The sequence below is a fragment of the Anticarsia gemmatalis genome, chromosome Z (assembly GCF_050436995.1).
Source record: "Anticarsia gemmatalis isolate Benzon Research Colony breed Stoneville strain chromosome Z, ilAntGemm2 primary, whole genome shotgun sequence".
NCBI classification, from domain to species: domain Eukaryota; kingdom Metazoa; phylum Arthropoda; class Insecta; order Lepidoptera; family Erebidae; genus Anticarsia; species Anticarsia gemmatalis.
The window spans coordinates 5,941,614-5,962,755 of NC_134776.1; the positions used below are offsets into that span (position 1 = coordinate 5,941,614).

A 21,142-nucleotide genomic window follows, 5' to 3' on the forward strand; every position below is an offset into this window, starting at 1 on the left:
TAACATTGGAAAAGGTATTCCATCTTTCTTCCATAAATTTGCAAACGAAACGACTAATATTCCATCCCCGCTAAAGACTGGACAAGATTTGCTTTAACCACTCTGGGACCAGGCGGGCGAGGTCCTGCCTGTTCGCAGGGAGGTTAAAGTAATGATAGAGATGGTAATATTAGGCGTCTTATATAAACTTGGAACTTGTACAGTGTTAACAGTGTACTAACAAACCATTGAAAAGTTCTCTCACCTGGAAACAACATTGGGTACAACAGTCCGTTCTTAATGTTAGTTTGATCAATTTTATTTAAATTCTTACGTAATTGTCGTCGGAACTAAATAGCTAAGTATCAAACTTTCAAATCAGTATTACTATTAAGTTTCTAGGGATCGTAGCACTCAGTTGATTGGTCTCTGCCTAACCCTCTGAGAGAAAGGCGTGATTGTTTGTATGAATGTATGAGAGTAAATGTCGCCGACAAAACAATGTAATTGAACGAAACTTTGTCATAATAAATACTAATTAGGACAAAGGTTTTCAATTACCGTCTCTTTGCTTCAGTGCCGCTGTATTCTAAGACAATTGTTAGGATTTCGTAGTAATACTAGTATAGACAGGTCGGAAAGTCCGTCGCTTCGCCCGTGTGTACTAACATGCTGTGTGTGATTGTAATGAGTGACAAAACGTTTAAAATATTACAGGATTTTTTAAGAGTCAAGTGTGCAAATAAAATCAGTTATTCCTGGGCGGGTTGAAACATTCACGCCATTTCATATAAAAGAAAGCGAAATATTGACAGTTATTTATGTTTTAGGTACAAGTTTACGAGAAATTGGCGACCAACTTATAAAATACGAATTTTTTTACTAATATTGATAATGGTTGGCCGGCTGGCTAAGCTTTTAAAATTATACAATTTACTAAACATTTATATATTTAATTATTTCTTGAAAAGATAACTAATGTGAGTCTATGTGCCTATGGCCTGTCACCTAAACATAATCCGCAGCAATGAAAAAGCCCCTTTCTTAGACGGTATTTTTGTGATAAGCAAATTTATACGGAACTCCACATTCCCGTGGCCCGACCCTCACTTTGTTAACTTCCGATTTTAACTATCAGAATAATTAATCTTATTCGTGTGCGTCATTATTTTTTAAATATCAAACATGAGTAAAAGTAGAGAAATTAAAGTTTCAAGTTCTTAAAATTTGACTTTTCATGGTTAAAAAAAGAAAAACTCTAATAAAAAGTAGAAAACATCAATAAAAAAATTACTTTGCCAGAATTGGGATTTGAACTCGAGACCTTGTTGTTACCAGTCAGATACATTACCGACCGCGCTACGGAGGCAGTGAGAGGAGAGATACCGTCAATGTGCATTTGACTCGTTCTAGCAAAATCAATATTGCAATGCGCGATTACTCTCGGCGAGCCACATTCATCATGGACGTGTCGAGTGTTCGTGAAATTTAAGGTTACATCTATGTTAACCATTAGTAGAGAGTAAATTAAAAGAAATATAATAGAATAGTCGTACAAATGGATCTTACTCCATTTCTGGACCAGTTCCGCGGAGCTACAGTTACGATTGAGTTAAAAAATGATTATTTGGTGCACGGCACCATAATGCGCGTCGATGGCCAAATGAATGTTGTATTGCACACCGTAAATTTAACGTACAGTAATAGAAACAAAGTCGAATTGGCTTATATGGTTATTCGTGGAAGTAGAATTAGGCACATTCTATTGCCGGAGGAGGCTGACCTGGACGAGATGGTGCAGGGGTTTCCGCCTAACAACTATTTGTGTATGGAACGTCGCTCCCGCGGCGGTGGTGTGACCGGGCGTGGTCGAGGCCATGGACGCGGCGATGGAGCTGCCCGAGGACGCGGCGATAGAATAGGCCTTGCAACGGGCCGTGGACGACCCGGTGGAGGCGGCGCTGGAATAGGGTTTGGATTCCCTGACGAACCAACCCACGAATCAGCCCACGAACGTGGCGATGGAGCACTTGTTTTACTGGGCCGTGGACGAGGTCCCGGACCCGCCCGCGGACGTGGTGACCTAATGCCAGGCCCGTCTGAACTTGCCGAGGAGAGTGGCACGGAGCCTCGCGGCACTCTCGTACGCCTGAGACTGGCTTATGCACGCTACCGCGGACTAGCTCGTGGTCTAGTCCGTGGACGGGGCGCCGGGATAGCCTCTGAACTCGGCGATGAACATGGCCCTGAGCCATCCCCCGGAATCGCCGATCTCGTAGCCCTGAGGCTGAGTCATGGTCGAGGTAGCGGATGTGCACGCGGTCGTGGTGTCCTAATGCCAGCCCCGTCTGAACTTGCCGAGGAGAGTGGCACGGAGCCTCGCGGCACTCTCGTACGCCCGAGAGTGGCTTTTGCACGCTGCCGCGGACTAGCTCGTGGTCTAGTCCGTGGACGGGGCGCCGGGATAGCTCCTGAACTCGGCGATGAACATGGCCCTGAGCCATCCCCTGGAATTAGCGATCTCCTAGCTCTGAGACTGACTCTTGGACGCGGCCGCGGACGAGCTCGTGGTCTAGTCCTTGGACGCGGCGCTGGGATAGCCCCCGGCCTCGGCGATGAACATGGTCATGAACCATCCCGTGGACGCGCGTATTTCTATCGTCACGGAGCGGAGCTTGTGCTGGGACGTGGACACGCCGCTGGAGTGGGCTTTGGAAGAGGCCGCGGTCTGCCGCGCGGAGGATCTGGCGGAGGTTCTGGTGACGAGAGCTTCAGCAGCGATGATAGTGACATAAGTGATTAAACAAGTTTTGTACTTGTACCTATCTTTTCGTATTTCGTCTTTTCAATGAATGTCTACATACTCCGTATTTTTTATGAATTTCTACTGTCTTTTCTATGTCTATTTTGGTGTAATATATAAAGCGAATGAAAATAATTATTGTTTTAATGAACATTCCTGATTTGTCGGTGCATTTATTTAATTTTGCTCACGCTCTCTATAAGTACCATTAACATTAAAATTACAGCGTAGAGAATGTGCTACCTAACTAGAATTTAACAGCTAATGCCTAGTCATAAATAAGCGACGATCGCTGAGCGAAAACAAACACAATGGCTTTCCTCACCTGATTATTATTTGCATCTCATTGATAGAGACACTTTTATAAGTAAGTATTTACAGTTATAGGGGTGATTAATTCTCAAAATGGTTTCGCTATCCTCCGTCTAGGTATCAATGTTTATTCTCATAGTGCAATCTAGAAACACGAACAGTCGATGTCGATAAAATATTTATCAGACCGATACAATACGATACACCTAGGACAATGTCGGAACCGGTAAGTGTGTACATTTCCACCTATGCCTTGTGAAACGAAAAATAGTTTCTGATTTAGGAATCACCACAATAGACAGCTAGCTATGATGCAAAATAAACTGGCAAATTCTTTATACGATAGTACAGAACAACGCAGCTTGTGCCCGCCATCGATGTTTTACCCCATTCCCTGTGCTGTACGAATAGCTTTGTGTAAGTAGCAGTGGTTTCCAGATTGTTCAGATCTATTGGTTACTGACTGCGATATATTAACTCGGTAGTTACACAAAATACTCACTTTGCAGGACACATATCATATCATTTGTCATTGACATATATTTACACTACGATCTAGTAATTGACCAGCTTGACCACCCTTACCCACCCATAGTTAGCAGATATTTATTTTGCCTGTGATAAAGCACACAACAAGATAACGATAAGAAAGTAGCGGTTTAAATAAAACATGTTCACACTTTTTAAGCTTTATTGTAAAATGTCTTAACAACTATATTAATTTACTACATTAGAAGTAGGATCTAAAGTGCAATATTGATAACACATTTTCTGACGCGTATGTTCTTTATGAGTAAAACATTTTCGACACAATTGTTAAGTTATTCAATAAACAGATATTGTTTAGCATTCGGAACAAATTACATAAATGACAGACATCTACCACAATATGCAAAAGTATAAATGTAACAATAATATATTCTGATAATGACACAGTGATAAAATGATAAAATTTCTTTGAACTCTTCAGCTAGAAAGTGCCATGACGATTATTCTTTAAACAAAACGTCTGAGCCGTGCGCACAAACGACTGCCCGATCTCACCAACAGAGTTACTATGAGAATCCTAAGTTAACTCACCCGACTTAATATTCTTGATTTCAATATTGTTGTTATCAAAACAATGATTTCCTACTAAATGACCCCATAGTAGTGTTGACATGGAAACCATCAGCTGACTGGCCACTAAATATGACAAAAAAGCTCGTCAACTTAGGACATATTGATGGAATTGGGCAGAAGTAGTTTGCACAGAACCATGTGTTCTTCGATTTTAATGTGTTGATTCGATCGTGACTATCTAATTTTAAATTATTTGTATAGTGATAAATAGACAAACTTAAGGCTCAATTTACTTGGAATAGGGAGTCTGACCAGATTTCCTGAAGTGCTAGCGTAATTATAAACCCCCATTACAAGATAAAAGTTTGAGCCGTTATTCATTATGTGTCACGTTATCGATTATAAATGGTGAAGTGTATAGAAATCGTTATCATACATTTTAAAATCAATATTCCCAAAAGAGTTCGGTAAGCAAACACCATGACTCACGTCTATTGCTGGCTTTGAGCTAACCCTCAATATCGGTAGATAATAAAGTTATGATGAAAACACCCGTATTTTCTCAATTCCTATTCGTACGCCTAGAATTGACCCGCGATTGGATTCGTGAAAAATGCTATATACTTAAAAATATTAACTTGGACAGAAAATGGGAGTTGTGCTCGACGGGAGCTGTTCAACCGTAACTGCTACTATATTAGGCATCAACATAGTGGCGTAGCAAAATCAATACGAAAACTTTCAGCTCACGTGCGTTATTGTGTAATCAAGACAAGCTCGCGCGAATATTTAATATTGGGAAGATAACGGAAGATTACCACAGCTCATTGCATTAATGTATATTAACTTAGCTTCTAAGATAAGTATCTACTAATATTGTTTCATGACGAACGAAATACGCGGGTTAGAGTAGCAACTGTGCGAAGCGTACCTGCTGATTTTACTAGTATTTTATTATTACTATATTTTATTGAAAAGAGCAAAGCTCATTTATATATTGCTGGTTTGTTCACGTGATCGCTGGCTCGCAACTGTCCTCGCATGCAGATGGCAAGTGTCACGTAGATGATTCCACCCGGACTTATTGATTATCACTTCTTAAGTATTTGTACAACAACAATAAAATATATTCTATGGCTACTATTTATAGTTAGTTACAGAAAATATAGTTTTAATTTTGATATTGCACGCTAGTAAACTATAAATAAGTAATAGTAAAACAAAATAACTATTGTTAACTGTGGTTGAATATCCCATGATACAAAGTAACTCGATGATTAGATTTACAGTTAGACCGCTAAAGGTACGCCGAACGTTTAGTTTGTATGTTCGTCCACTTGGAGGCGTCAACTATGCACTGAAATGAACTATGAATTATGCACTACAGCCGCCGCCCTTACAACAGACTATCAGAATGAAAGCAAGTACTAAGAAATACTAATACAGTGCTCGTAAAAATATAACAAGTGTCACGTACACTTTGTATATCTACATGTTTAATTTGTAGTGTAACAGGATATTATTGTTAACGGTTTTATAAATTCGATGAAGTACAGTACATTATTTTAGTAGTCAATTTAATTCAGGTTTTAAATGTAGGAAGCTCGAGCTATGTTGAGGCTAGCACTTGTCGTGTCTTGGATTGCTTATTGTAAAATGAAGGATAACGAAGAGACAAAACTTCTTAAAAAGAAACAGTCGGTTGTGTTATAAACTGAGTTTCAACTTGGACAGTGCTAACTGTCACCGGAGCTCCGGAGTTATACAAAGGACAGCTACTCTAATAAAACATGGGCTTGACTTTTCCGGAAACTACCATCGAAGGACAGACAGGTATATTGCACATTAAACATTGAATATCTTAGACTGCGGTTAATTAATGATGCGATTATCTTATTATATGTAAACAACATTTAGATTGTATAACCGACACTTAAACACACAGAACTTCGTAACTGATATCAACTATCGTCAGAATCAAATTATCTATTTATTACTTCATGCTTATTATACTTAACATGAGTCTACTAAAACATGAATTATTATTTAAAATACCATTTTTTATTGAGAATACTTTAACATTTACCATTTTAGTAAATTATCAATAAATTGTTGTTAAATCTTGTTCAACACAACTTAATTTACCCGTCGTAGTATTTTGCTTCAGTAATTTATTCAGTGGTTATGTTAAGATCGTCTTAAGTCCAAGGTATATTATTAATAATGTCTCAATCGTGTCGTCTATGCAGGTATTGTGAAGATTTTGTATTTGATTGTATCATATTTGTTTTTATTTATCTCATCCATTTAAAAGTCTCAAAAGAATTAGATTTCTGTTATCCATTTATTTCCATCATAATCGTGAACACGGGTTGCCAGTCTGTCGTGTATTTACATTATAATTAATTCCAACGAGACTAGATATTAATCATTACAGTAGTGAGAGCTCCTTACACGATAACCTTACTTAACACAATTCATCTTTCGAGGCAGCCTTTTATAATCAATATTCAGTAAGTGGTGGTTATGTATAATTCCGTAGCAATGCAGTGGTGTGGCAACGAGACAAGCCAAACGTTTTGTTAGACCGCGCCTACAAAATAGCTTCTTAAGATCGTTTAGCATCAAGCACATTTTCGTTTTCGAAAAATATTTGAAGTAACGACGTCTAATAAAACGATTGAATTAATATATGATACGACTGGAGTTCATGAAACCAGACCTGAGTTCAACCTGGGCAAAACCTATGCTACTGAAGAAAACAAAAAATCGTCGCGTCAATTCAGCCGTATCAGATACCATACAAGTTGCAGGATCACACCACTGTGGTCACAATAGGGTGTAATATACGCCATGGGTCTAATGTGGGAAGACGCCGATGGCGCACTCCTTCATTCAGAAAGCCTGTGCGTGGCGACACACGCCGCAGCCGAGCGCGAACTCCTCGCCCGTTGGCGGGTGCTGCACGTGTAGGGGACACTCCTCCGCGGAGCCTGGCAGCTGCTCACCTTTCGGACCTGGAATTATACGTTAAAACTTCTGAATATATCGTTATATAAGACACCTGCCACTATTTTGTTTCAATATTTCACCAATTCTGGAAATGCATCTATAATTTTTAACTGCTGTTTTACCTAACCAATAGTCTATAAAAAGGCATTAATTGTTTCTTTCTAATTAGAACATTTAATTTGTCAGTTCTTTCACAATTAAATGTTGATTTAAAAATCTTTAGTGAATAATAAACTTAAATCTTTATAGTCTGAGTGGAATTGTATACAACTGCGAACTGCAATAATTTACCTAAATGCGGATATATATCAGACACCTCTGCCTACCTAGAGATATAACAAACATCGGGTTATAAAAATAAACTGTAAAACAATATAAGTGTACTAGCTGACCCGGCAAACGTTGTTTTGCCATAAAAATTAAATAAAAAAACATTGTCCAGCGAACAAATTTGTGAATCTAAACCATTCTCAGATCCCCTTGAACACACACAAAAATTTTCATCAAAACCGGTCCAGTCTTTTAAGAGAAGTTCAGTGACATACACACTTACAGAAGAATTATATATATAAAGATAAGATTAAATGATATTTACCGGCGGGACATTGTGGTAATAAATGTTTTGGTATGTTGGTAACCCTCTGGAAGTCATCATGACACGAGTTGCAAAAGTGAGACGTTCCGAAGCAGAAGAACACCGCCACCTGTACACAACACGCAAGGAATAATCTACCATGTTTGAAAATTAGACACCTCTCGGGACATCATTAAAAATCTCTTTCAGATAGAGAGGTACTAAACCACTATGATTCCGTAAAATAATCTTTGTATTAATTAGCTAAATGTTATCTGAATTGTACCTGTCTGCCTCACAAATATTATAATATAAATAATTTAGCAGGCAGTCAAAGTGTTGTTAGGTTTGTTTAGTAACTTCTGTTTAAATAGTAGAACGGACTTAGGAGAAAAATAAGCAAAATAAATTGGTGGAGACACCTCTGTCTACACGTTCGGATATAAAAGGTGTGAGGTTATAAAAAGCATATTTAGTACAGGTTGAATGGTTCACTGTAATCACCGTGCGTCTCTGAGAAGAACAAAATTAACTGCGAAGAGAGCTTTTCAAACACTTCTACCTAGAACCTTCACAATAGGCACCAAACAGTCAGCAAGTATAAAGTCGATGACGATCGAAACGTCAAGTAACAAATGTTATCGTAACATTTAAAACTCTCATCGAGTTCAAGACCCGATCAGCAATTTAGTGTTATGTGTACAAGCCACGATAGTTTCAAAATTTGTAGTATAATATTGTTAGTTCTTACCGAGCAGCAATACCGGCACTTGTACTCGAGGAAGTCGGCTCCGTGTTTGGGGCACGTGCGAGCGCCGGCCACGTCACTGCACGCGCCGCACACCAGCTCCGCCGGCTCCCACCAACCGCTAGTTTCAGCCTCGCACCGCGCCAAACCGCCGAAATACGCCTGTATAAATAAACGCCATCGTTAATACAATTTCATTCGATACTTGACTTTCAGTAATAATTATTATATTCGTAGATATTCGGCAGCGATGGTAAGTTTCAATTTATGTGTACAATACACAAGTACATTCTTATTTCATCAGTGTCCAAGCCCGGCGGAAACGGTAACCCATGCGACCAGTTAGAGGTTCAGGCACAAATGACACTGACTACGTTGTGCTCCACAAGTCTGTGTACAAAGGAAAATGAATGATAAAAATTTAAAGTATTCCTTACCTTTCCACACTTATGGCACACATAATAAGCGTATCGCTCCATGGCGTAAGTCGCCGGGTCGGGCAGCAGTCGGCCGCGCGCACTGCCAGGTGTCGCCAGACCTTCGTACTCCAACCGCATCATCGCTTTACGCTTCACCTCATCACGGAGCCGACGAATTGGAGCTAAAAGTTCTTCCAAAGTCCAGTGATCCATATCCTCCTATAATTGACAACGTAATCATTTGTAATAAGTAATAAATTTGTCACAGTAACATAATCAGAGAAAGATTTCGTTACCTTGCAAATGGGGCATTGTGAAAATGAGAAAGTAATTCTTGGGCCGATCCATTTGTTCGCGAGCACTTTTCTGCAGCAGTGGAGATGGAATACGTGACCGCACTTCAGCTGTAAAATAGAGAGACATACTAAATACATCATTTACACTACTAACTAATTACTAGTATTAAATAACGTAGTTTAAGGCGTACATAAAATTACAATAGTTTATTACCTGAAGTGCGGGTGCAGCCTGTAGTGGGTCAGTGAAGCAGATCATACACATGTCGTCGGCGTCTTGTCGCAGTGGCGTGTCTTCCTCGCCACCCGCACAGCCGTGGAGACACGGCAGACACGTCCGCTCGCCACGAACACCACCGCACACGTGTCCGCAAGCTAGTACGCGGGAACACGCCTCTTTACCGTGCTCCTGTGGACAATGTTACATAATGAGAAAATAGTTCAAATATTACAGAAGGCTACATGTCGCATTAAAGTAACATAACTACTACGTCGAGACCATACAATGCGAGGTGCCTGTATACAAAACCATAACTTATAGAGCGAGCAGTTATTTAATTTCTATGACTTCATTTTGGACACAAATACTAAGTTGTTGGACTATAGCCGAAAATATTTACCTGACACTGTTGATCAGCGCACACATTGCCAATAGCGAGCAGTCCGGAGTTGCCTCTAGTGCCACAGAAGCGGCACACACCAGCCAGTCCCGCAGTGCCCGCCATCACCACGTTACTCTCCGCCGCGTTGCCGTCACACACGCCGCTGTCCATGCCACGGAATTCCGCCAATGCCTTCAATGTTCGTCTGTCAACTAGCAGTAATAGCCAGAAGAGTTTCGCTCGCCCGCAACCTTCATGGATATCAATGCGAATTGCGCTCTCTTCCTCTTTACAAATCTGAAACAATAAAAAGATTTATAAGGAGCTGAAATTTCACAACTGCTTTAGCTTGCACACAATTTTGCGACTATATTTATCATAGTTTACGTTATTGATGCTAAAATCCAAATGCTGGGCAAGGGTCTCCCCCCAAACGAGGGAGGCGTTAGGCCTTGAAACTAGGCTGGCCATGTGCGGCTTGGGGACTAAAAATTATAGTAACAAATGATAATAAAATGTTATAATTACCTGTCTATGATGTGTCCTAGCAGATCTGTTGAGGTGCAAGAAGCGGTCGCACTCGGCGCACAGCGGGCCGCAGCTGCGACACTCGATCACGGCCAGTGTGGAGCCATCGTCATGATTAGCGCAGTGCGGACGCGACTCGGTCTCCCCACGCCTGGATTCACGACCATCGCCCGTGCCGTTGATACTAAACAAAGTACGTTTCATTAAAGTATGTAAACATATATGTTTGAGCGTAAAAACAAAAGGCGCCATTAACAGTCCTCTCCCTCTTTTTATTAATTTTTCAGCAGCTTTTCAGTCAGACAAAGTTTTTTGGTCCGTTGTGATGATCCAAACAAAGAACTGACAACTAGCAACTAATTTTACAAAGAACATCGTTTTCTTACTAGGTTAAAAGCAACCTTATAGCTAAAAACATACATAGATTTAAACTTTACAAATGTATAATAATAAAATAGTTCTTAAAAGGAAGAAGCAGATAAAATAGTTGACTCACAGTTCAATATGTGATTGTTCGCAGACGCAGAGTGCTGCTAGCGCCATCCACATGGTAGGTGCAGCGATGCACCGCGCCGGCCTCCGCTCGGCTTCGGACACCTGCGCTACTTGCGACACGTAGCCAGCAAGCGCCTTCCGTGTCTCTATACCCCACACCGGCGATATCTTATCCTGAACGCGAAATAAAACATCACTTGAAAATGTAGTCTTTGGTAGTTCCTAGTGTATGAAAAAAAATATGGAAACATTATTTTGGTTACAGTAGTCAGTCTTGGTTGCGGACTAAAACCTTGGATCTTGAACAGCGTTGCCAACCTTAGTTTCTGTGAATGCCAAGAAACCTAGACGCCCTGTGATATAAATTATTCAAACAAAAATTAAGTAATTTGTTTGTACAATCTTGTTATACTTACTTTTTAGTTTTTATTAAATTTTTTGTTACAACATTGTTTGTATCTGTTAAAATGTGTATGTTAAAAAACAAAATAAATGAAAACAAATGATCAACAGACAATCCAGACTTTTTAACTAACAAATCTAAACATGAACAATGAACATAAACAATACAAATGAGAGATACATACCTCACACATATCGGAAAGTAGTTTAGCAACGATATTAGCGTGTTTCTTCGTAGTGTCGCCTCTCATGAACCAGGTGGCTGGCGGCGCGGTGCTCACAGACCCGCCTAGAGTGACCGACGAAGGGCTGAGACCACTGCCGCCTTTCACCTTTACTTGCACCGTTATAGCCTTGCCGAGGTAGCACACTAAGTGATCTAGCAGTGTCACTCTGAAACAAAAGATCGTTAAATAGTTAATTTACTGCAACAACTAGAGAGGTATTTTTTTTAAGGACATCTTCCGCATTAAGAAATGCTCTTGTGTCGCGGAGACTTTGGTGGGACGCGTGGTGATCTAAACCACTGCGCCACGGAGGTAGTCAATGCATTGTTACTACCATGATAGCAGTGATATCAAATAGTCATTGTCATGCTAGTCTAAAATTGGAATCCTTGACCGCTTGACTATGGTTAGCAATATAGCCAAAAAATATACTCAAAGATAAAATAAATTACTTAGTTACCTAGTTGTGAGATCGTTGCCATAATTGACGGCCGCTAACATCTTTTGAGGTGGGATTTCTGTGATCATACGCCTTAGCAAGGAAATAACCTGTAAATTACAAAATATTTAATATGTCTTTTCAAAATACTCATATTTTTATTATTTCATATAATTTCATATAATATTGAGTAACAAAGGATCTTACCTGTCGCTGTACGCGCTCGCTGCCAGTGTGTAATAACGCCAACAAATCGGCCAACAATTCTGTGCGCTGAGCCAGATGTGCTCGTCCGACCGAACTGCCGCTAAGAGCCAATAGCTGTAACACGAAAATGTTAATTATTTCGGCATCCTAACAAAAAAATATTTCCGGCATAAATACTGTAAGTAAGTCGTAAGTAAAACTTGATTTCACTAATTCAAGTTAAAAAGATACTAATTCATGAAGGAAAATATACATTAACATCAAGCCCCATTCAATCCTGATGCAAAAATGTGTAGGTACGTATAAGTTAGGCTTGTTTATTTTTGTATCTGTCTATCCTAAACAGTTTTGATATGTTTGTTTCGGGAATTAAAGATATAATAAGTACCAATGAGAGCATCTCGAAGCAGTAGTTATCTTGTGCGTGTGTGGTGTGCCTTGCGGGCATGTCGTCTCGCTCAGCGGCTTCAGCGCATAGTAACGCCGTCTCCCAGTCGTCACGGACTCGTGCCGCCTCGCACCCGATCGCACACACTATGTGTGACATCACCTGAGGATATATTAATATTTTAAAGTCAAGTTATTGAGATTTGTTCATTATTCAGCTCGCAAAAGCAAATTTTTACATAGGGTAACTGTTCATGAACGGAAATACGAATAGCTGATGAGGAAACTTTTAAAACACGAGCAGCGGAGTCACAATAACGAAATCTACATTAAATATTGAAGCAGCAAGAAAGCTGGAGTATTATTGTATCTCACCTGTCTTTGCAGCGAAGTAAGTTTATGTCCAGCGAAGAGGATGCCAACGACATGTTCCCTCAGGTCACTGTCATCAGTTGCCGTGCAGTCCTCCACCGCTGCGGCACCTTCACCACCTGACTCGCTGCCGCTGCGGTCCCATTCCAATAGCTTGCCAAACACCTTCAGTACAAAACAGGCTTGGGTAAAAAACAATGTTCCATAACTCTAATATTGTCTGATTTTGTCAATGCCTTTATTCTGTGTTTATGTGATTTGTAGCTGCTCTCAGATTTGAAAACTCAACAAAATAACCCTCGAGCCCCTTTTGTTCAATAACACGAAAGCAGGAGCGGTTATCCGAATAAACCGGATAAACTCGTAAACGATAATCAATAACTTAACTAAGGGACATAAACCCTTTAAGTTCAGAGTGAAATTAGGCCTATGCATTCTTACCTGTGAGGTGAGAAGTCGAAAGACTCGCAGTGTGTCGGTCTCAGCGAGTGCATGTAGCAGGTGAGCTTGTGGAGCGGGCGCGGGTGCAGGGGCCCCGAGCACCCGCACCTGACGGACCCGCACGGCCGGCTCGGGCCCGCGCAGCTCGCACCGCACGCGGATGCACCCGCTACTCACTCCTGAACACCGTAAGACTGACACTTACGTGATCACATATTGTTCATTAACATCAAAAGCAGTTCTAATCGGGATTATCAGGTAAAGATGGATGAAAAATATGACGGGGAGCGAGGCTTATGAAAGGAATTTAAAAAAATAGACGAAAATAACAGAGTGCATTATAATGATGATGATCAAATGATATGATTCGTAAATGATAACAAATAAAACAAAATAATAAGAACTCTTCTTGGAGTATTTGAAAGTGATACATCACTCTAATCTTGAGACTTACTAGGCATAGTGTAACAGAGCCAGGTGGCAGCCTTGGGGTCGACCTCAATATCTTGCATGTGGAACATTTCGCTCGAACCACCGCTGTACAGGAACGACACTAACAGCGTCTTATTCTGAAAGAAACAAAAAGTTAAACAGGAGAGAACTTAAACCTTGTCTGCAGGAAATAATATAATAAATAAGTAAGTTCATACAGCAATAAACCCTAGAAGACTTCATAATACTGACCACGGTATCTCTAGTATTGTCAATATGAACGCAGACGATATGTGGACGGTCATCAGGGGTGCCTCCAGGATATGAGACTTGTATCCACTTGGCTTTGTTCCTGTCCTCGTCGCCTGACTCCCAGAAGGTCTCCGTGCTGCCGTCAGTCAGCGCACCCGCCATGCCTTGACGCGACGACACGCTTATGTCACACCAACCAGTCACATCAGGACAATTCCATACATAATTCTCCTGTAATGTTTCAACATCATGTATATGTTATTATTTTTTTTTAGTAGAGGTTATAAATACGTTAGGTTACATTGGTGGTAGCTCCATACATGATCAATGAATTGTGGTATTTTATAAGTGGCCGGGAGTTTCTTGCCAGCTCTTCTGATTAGCACGACCTTCCGACCTCGCGATAAATTGTATTTGGTCATCATAAGTGTCTGTACTCAACGTAAATGAATAAATGATTTGAATTAAAAGGGATTTATTGGCACCACTGTCAATTGCTGTAAGTGAATCCTCACCTTATTAATGAAGCTATGGAAACTCTCATGAAGTGCTCCCAACATGCCGTCTTCATAGGCACCGTCTTCCGAATGTGAAAGAATCTTGCTGATAACACTGAATACTTGCGATCTAATCCGAGCAGCATTAACAGTTTGCAATCCAATAGTTAGTTTATGGCACAGAATGAATGATGATGGTAATGTGTTAGAAGTGAAAAGTAAAGTAAAGTGAAGTACCTGTGTAAGAAGGCTCTATCGTGTGGTGAGTAGTGTAGCGCCCAGCACCGGACAGCCTGCAGGGCGGCCGCGCTGGCGGGCGGTAACGATGGAGCCAGCGCGCTCACCGATCCCAAGAACGCATGGAAAGCTGCCCGAGCACCTCTAGCCGCCCGACCTCCCGGACAGATGGCGGTCGCTGATGCCGTCGGGATCAAACCCCGATTATTTTCATTCGCCGCATTCTATTTAAAAGCGAAAAGTTAAAAACACTGTTCATGATAAATAACATTTTTATAAATGGTTTGTGTGACAAGTACCTCTTTGTTGTCTTCAATAGCGAGTGGAGGTGGCACGATGCGCGCGAACTTATCGAGAGCGTTACAAAACCACCACATGACGTCATGGACGCAGGTCGGTTGAGTTGCAGACCGCAGTAGCCAGTTTAGTGCCTGTACAGATTTCACCGAAAACATGAGTATGCAAAAGTATAAAGTTATTTGATATGCATCCCATAAAAATAATATTGCTTACCTCAAAGGCGTATTGTCGCACGGTATTGATGCGGACGGCAGCGTCCATTTTCTGTCGGTGCACGTGTAGGTCGCGCTTGGCGAGTATGAACGAGAGTACAGGACTGTTCATGAGTGCCTCGGAGTCCAAGTGCGGCGGTTCAAACGCTGACACTGAGCCGGCGCCCGCTGTCCAGTCACCCACGCCGATCAGACGACGTAAGGATGCACTGGGCTGAGCCAGAAGTGATGATCCAGCCGCTATAATAAATAATGAAGTATAAAAACAATTGAATAGGGTTCCAAAGTTATTCACAAAGGGATATTATTAGTTTTTTGTATTTTTTTAAGCTACAAATGTTGCTTTAACCTGAAAGCGTGTCGTGATCGACGGGCGCGTTTCTAGTGAGAGGTGGGCGCGCAGCGTTGGCGAGATCGTTTCCACCGGCCTGTCCCATAGAGACTGAGCGGTGCACGCGCGGCCACTGGTTGCCCACTATCTCCATGCCGCCGAACACAGACGTCTGTAAGAATTTAAAATATATCATGTTACTGATAAGTTGGCGACAATTTAAAAGAAAAAATAATTTACTCGACATTTCGTGTTTTTTCACATAAAATAACAAAAAACTGTCTCATGATTAGCTAACACAGCCATATAGATAGAAAAAACTAAATGTTATAAATGAAGGTTACCAGTGGAGCAACGGCGGGTGGTGGGTGTCGTCCAAGCGAGTGATATCTGGCGGCGTCTGAAGCAGCGATGGTACGTGGTGCGGCGCCGAGCGCGGGCAGGCACTGGAACGGTGGCGCCGGCTGCCACACGCTGCCCGGCGGTGTCGGAGGACTGCGCGACGCCTCGTGCCATCCGCACACACTCATCGGTTCTATCACACATCAACGTACTAACTTATATACGCATTACGCATTTTTAAAATGTTCATAGATGACTTTTACATAGTTACACAATATTCAATAGTATCATAAATTTAAAAACAATTTTAAATTACAGCATACAGCGTGAAAATATGGGCCATGAATGGAAAATACATTTATTATGATACAATTTCCAAAAAAAATGTTTGCTTTTGGCGGCTTATGTTTATTACCACTCTGCATTACAGGATCACAAAAGAGAATTATATGTTGCAAAACCCATCCTGAAAACTATTTGGATAGCTAGCCAGTTGATAGGTAGTAGAAAATCGCTCCTCTGAAGTATTGAGACACCGCCGTCTTGATTCTTGCACGTATACTGCGAGTACACTTCCCAGTAGACACGTGTACTATTTTGTAGTATACGTCTCTACAAAGAAGGATACCGCATCTTCGTCGAGACGAATGTGATGACGTCATGAAACCCTGGGCTTATATCTGCGAAATGTCAAACATTACAAAAAAATACATTCATGTAGTTTTAATTTACCTGAGTTGGTAAGTGGGGCGAGGTCTAGAAGGAAAACAGCATTTTCTTTCATAGTTTGATGGTCTAAGGAGCTGTTATCGCGCTCAAACTGGCACATCTCAGCTATAACCTTCGATCGCGACTGCCGTATCGACGTCGCTGTCTTCATCGCCTTCTCGTAGCACTTCTCACAGAACATGTAGTATAAAATACATCCTGCAAAAAATATTTCTATAGTGATGACTGTGCATCAAGATTGCTAATGCGTTTAAAATCTATCTGACCGATTTTGGTAATGGCGACGACTTCGCGTTTATACTATCGTTCCTATCACAGTAATATGCACTCAAAATTTAACATCAATCATTTGATCAACAGCCATGCCTCTAACAGTGAAGAGCGTCGAATAACCTCTCTCATTAAAGTGTGGTGAATCTGCTAGAGATTCCCGCATCTCTAGCATCTCTATTCTATTACTTAGTGGTGATAAGGTGTGGTAAGGAAATCGAGAAGGCCAATCCAACTAATTATCAAAGCTGTATAATAAATAAATATTGTACAAACTGCGATAGTGACCTTGCGCAAGTTGTCCGCAAGCTAGGACGGGCACGTCGTTGGGCGGTGGGTCCTGCATGTGGTAAACGCCTCCGCGGTCGAAGCCCTTGGTAGTGGGGCCGCCGCAGCCGGGGTGACCGTGCCGCATGTGCGCCGCTAGTGGCGGAGGCACGCTCGCTCCACCGCACAGCTCGCAACGTACTGAAATTATACCAAATTAATATTTGTTATGAAGATGAAATTATTTAATCTGTGAGAACGTAATAGAAAACTCAATACGTCAGCGTCTCTCAGGTCACGTTTGTTCCGCGACAAAGATGATTAAATAATATGTATACCTGTGTATGGTGTCCTGCCAATCTTAGCATTCCAGTCCCTCTTCTTCCGAATGCCGCTTAATGCCCGCAAATCATCGTTTTCATTTTTCTCCACGGTCTCCTTTTTTCTGCAAAAGAAAAACAAAGCTTAACTCATGATTCTACCACTACAAAACATGGATAATAGGGAAAAAAGTGACACTTGGCAACTCAGAGACATGTAAGGTTTCATCATGCATGACTTGGAAAAAGATACTTGGGTGTTGCATTGCTTAGATCGCTCAGGAGGTGAATGATTAAAGCACCTAAACTGTCACTGTTGAAGATTGACAAAAATGTAACGCATATGAAATGAAATGAATAAAACGGCGAATACAAAGAGATTCATGATACAGTGCTATTACAGATATGTAAGCAAAAGTTCTTCGTAACGCTGATATGATGACGCTCCACACACTCGGAAAGTATGTCGGAGAATCTGAGGAACAATAAACGCTGAGGTCCTCCGGCACACTCCGAGTATGTAGAATACACGTTCTTCTTTCTTCTCATAATTAAATAAACCGATGAGAGGTCTACACACTCGGCGAGTATGTGGGAGATTACACAGGAATTATAACACTGCGTATTCTCTTACATACTCCGAGGATGTAGAATTGACGAGCTTCACGCTTCTCATAACTTTTTCCTGGGAACTTAAGAAGGATTACAATCACATTTCAACATCATAATTATGTCTCCACACAAAATCACAACTCCTTTATTTATAATTACATCCGTCAGCGGAACTAGAGAGGTCTTGAAGGTACAATCACACTCTCCGACAATAATCGGGGCAAGCACCAAACATTATATTCAAAATGTAGCACATTAAAACACCCAAAAAGAATATCCTGCAGCCGCCGTAGAATTTACGATGATATATGATGACGCTCCACACACTCGGAAAGTGCGTGGGAGAATCTGAGGAACAATAAACGCTGAGGTCCTCTCACGCACTCCGAGTATGTAGAATATACGATTTTCTTTCTTCTCGTATAACTTCTCTAAAAGCAAAGAAAGGTTAACATGTTAGTCATTTAAAAAATATAGTACATAAACCGACGCTGCATGTACCGCTGATATGATGACAGGTCTACACACTCGGTGAGTATGTGGGAGATCACACAGGAATTATAACACTGAGTAGTCTCCAACATACTCCGAGGATGTAGAATCGTTGTGTTTCTTTTTCTCACACCTCTTCTATGGAAACTGAAAAGGATTACAATCATGTTTATATCCGGGTCAAATCCCACACATTTTATTCAAAATTTGGCACATCAGGACCAACTTTGACCTTTCCTAACCATCGAATATAACGCTGATATGATGATGCTCCACACACTCGGAAAGTATGTCGGAGAATCTGAGGAACAATAAACGCTGAGGTCCTCCGGCACACTCCGAGTATGTAGAATACACGTGCTTCTTTCTTCTCATAACTTCTTCCTAGAATTGAAGTAATAATATCGGTGAGCGGAACCAGAGCATTTTTTCTTACAATATCCGGACCAAGAACTAAACATTTCATTTCATATTTAGCACATTAAGGCACTCAAATCCGAATTCCTGAAGGCAACGTTGAATAAAACGATGATAATGATGAGAGGTCTACACACTCGGCGAGTATGTGGGAGATTACACAAGAATTATAACACTGGGTATTCTCCAACATACTCCGAGGATGTAGAATCGACGAGCTTCTCTTTTCTCAAAACTTTTTCCAGGAAACTAAAAAGGATTACAATCATGTTTATATCCGGGTCAAGTATCAAACTTTTGAAATATAACGCTGATATGATGATGCTCCACACACTCGGAAAGTATGTCGTAGAATCTGAGGAACAATAAACGCTGAGGTCCTCCGGCACACTCCGAGTATGTAGAATACACGTGCTTCTTTCTTCTCGTATTATTTCTCTTAAAACATGCAAAGGTTAGCGTTTAATCTTGACGTTTAAATAAAAGTTACATACAAAACAGAAATTATTAATTAAGACGTCCACATTTTAGTCATTTTTAAAATAGACAGTCAGTAGCACATACAATACAAATTTAATCTTCAAGAACTGGGGAACCGACGCTGAATGTACCGCTAATATGTTGCGAAGTTTACACACTCGGCGAGTATGTGGGAGATTACACAAGAATTATAACACTGAGTATTCTCCATCATACTCCGAGGATGTAGAATTGACGAGCTTCTCTCTTCTAATATTTTTTCCTGGAAACTGAAAACGATTACAATCATGTTTAGATCCGGGTCAAGTATCGAATATTTTATTCAAAATTTGGCACATCAGGACATCCAACACCTTTAGCCATAGAATATAACGCTGACATGATGACGCTCCACACACTCGGCAAGGATGTCGGAAAATCTGAGGAACAATAAACGCTGAGGTCCTCCGGCACACTCCGAGTATGTAGAATACACGTTCTTCTTTCTTCTCATAACTTCTCCTTGAACTGAAGTAATAATATCTGTCAGTGAAACATAATTGCATATTTAGCACATAAAGGCACCCCAATCCGAACTCCCGGAGGCAACGTTGAATGAAACGATGATAATGATGAGAGGTCTACACACTCGGCGAGTATGTGGGAGATTACACAGGAACTGTAACACTGGGTATTCTCCAACATACTCCGAGGATGTAGAATTAAAGAGCTTCTCTCTTCTAACATTTTTTCCTGGAAACTGAAAAGGGTTATAATCATGTTTATATCCGGGTCAAGTATCAAACATTTTATAAACAAAATTGACATATCTGGACATCCTTTTGAAATATAACGCTAAATGATGTCGCTCCACATACTCGGAAAGTATGTCGGAGAATCTGAGGAACAATAAACGCTGAGGTCCTCCGGCACACTCCGAGTATATAGAATACACGTGCTTCTTTCTCCTCACAACTTCTGCTTGAACTGAAGTAATAATAACTGTCAGCGAAACTAGAAAAGTCTGTAGGACTTAATATCATATTTAGCACATTAAGACACCCAAATCCGAATTCCTGGAGGCAACGTTGACTACAACGATGATAATGATGAGTGGTCTACACACTCGGCGAGTATGTGGGAGATTACACAGGAATTATAACACTGGGTATTCTCTAACATACTCCGAGGATGTAGAATCGACGAGCTCCTCTTTTCTCACAAGTTTTATCTGGAAACTGATAAGTATTACAATCATGTTTATATCCGGGTCAAGTCCCAAACATATTATCTAAAGAACATATGGACATAACCAAACTGTGGCCGTTGAATATAGCTGCCGATATGCTGATGCTCCACACACTCGGAAAGTATGTCGGAGAATCTGAGGAACAATAAACGCTGAGGTCCTCCGGCACACTCCGAGTATGTAAAATTATAAAAGACGTGTTTCTTTCTTCTCACAACTTCTCCTTAGATTGAAGAAATAATATCTGTCAGCGGAACCAGAGAAGTCTATACGGCACAATCATATCTTTTTACAATATCCGAATCAAAAACCAAACATAACATTTAATATTTAGCACATTCAGGTACCCAAATCTGAATTCCCGGAGGCAACATTGAATAAAACTATGATAATGATGAATGGTCTACACACTCGGCGAG

General features: G+C 40.8%; 1 protein-coding gene across 1 annotated transcript in view; it reads right to left on the reverse strand.

Annotated features, from left to right (window-relative positions):
• Window positions 1–3,777: 3,777 nt before the first annotated feature.
• hiw (MYC binding protein highwire) overlaps window positions 3,778–21,142 on the reverse strand; it is a 115,800-nt gene continuing 98,435 nt past the window's right edge. Inside the window, exons 49-74 of the mRNA XM_076134814.1 lie at window positions 17,513–17,619; window positions 17,196–17,375; window positions 16,641–16,835; window positions 15,911–16,101; window positions 15,585–15,738; window positions 15,237–15,475; window positions 15,023–15,154; window positions 14,724–14,947; window positions 14,505–14,616; window positions 13,990–14,220; window positions 13,760–13,874; window positions 13,306–13,484; window positions 12,868–13,029; window positions 12,494–12,655; window positions 12,106–12,219; window positions 11,920–12,008; window positions 11,418–11,625; window positions 10,832–11,004; window positions 10,336–10,519; window positions 9,826–10,104; window positions 9,420–9,614; window positions 9,206–9,313; window positions 8,928–9,128; window positions 8,494–8,652; window positions 7,764–7,872; window positions 3,778–7,173 (exon numbers count right to left, since the gene is read on the reverse strand). Of these exons, the coding sequence (XP_075990929.1) occupies window positions 7,052–7,173; window positions 7,764–7,872; window positions 8,494–8,652; window positions 8,928–9,128; window positions 9,206–9,313; window positions 9,420–9,614; window positions 9,826–10,104; window positions 10,336–10,519; window positions 10,832–11,004; window positions 11,418–11,625; window positions 11,920–12,008; window positions 12,106–12,219; window positions 12,494–12,655; window positions 12,868–13,029; window positions 13,306–13,484; window positions 13,760–13,874; window positions 13,990–14,220; window positions 14,505–14,616; window positions 14,724–14,947; window positions 15,023–15,154; window positions 15,237–15,475; window positions 15,585–15,738; window positions 15,911–16,101; window positions 16,641–16,835; window positions 17,196–17,375; window positions 17,513–17,619 (4,324 nt within the window). The 3' untranslated portion in view covers window positions 3,778–7,051. The remainder of the gene's footprint in view (window positions 7,174–7,763; window positions 7,873–8,493; window positions 8,653–8,927; window positions 9,129–9,205; window positions 9,314–9,419; window positions 9,615–9,825; window positions 10,105–10,335; window positions 10,520–10,831; window positions 11,005–11,417; window positions 11,626–11,919; window positions 12,009–12,105; window positions 12,220–12,493; window positions 12,656–12,867; window positions 13,030–13,305; window positions 13,485–13,759; window positions 13,875–13,989; window positions 14,221–14,504; window positions 14,617–14,723; window positions 14,948–15,022; window positions 15,155–15,236; window positions 15,476–15,584; window positions 15,739–15,910; window positions 16,102–16,640; window positions 16,836–17,195; window positions 17,376–17,512; window positions 17,620–21,142) is intronic.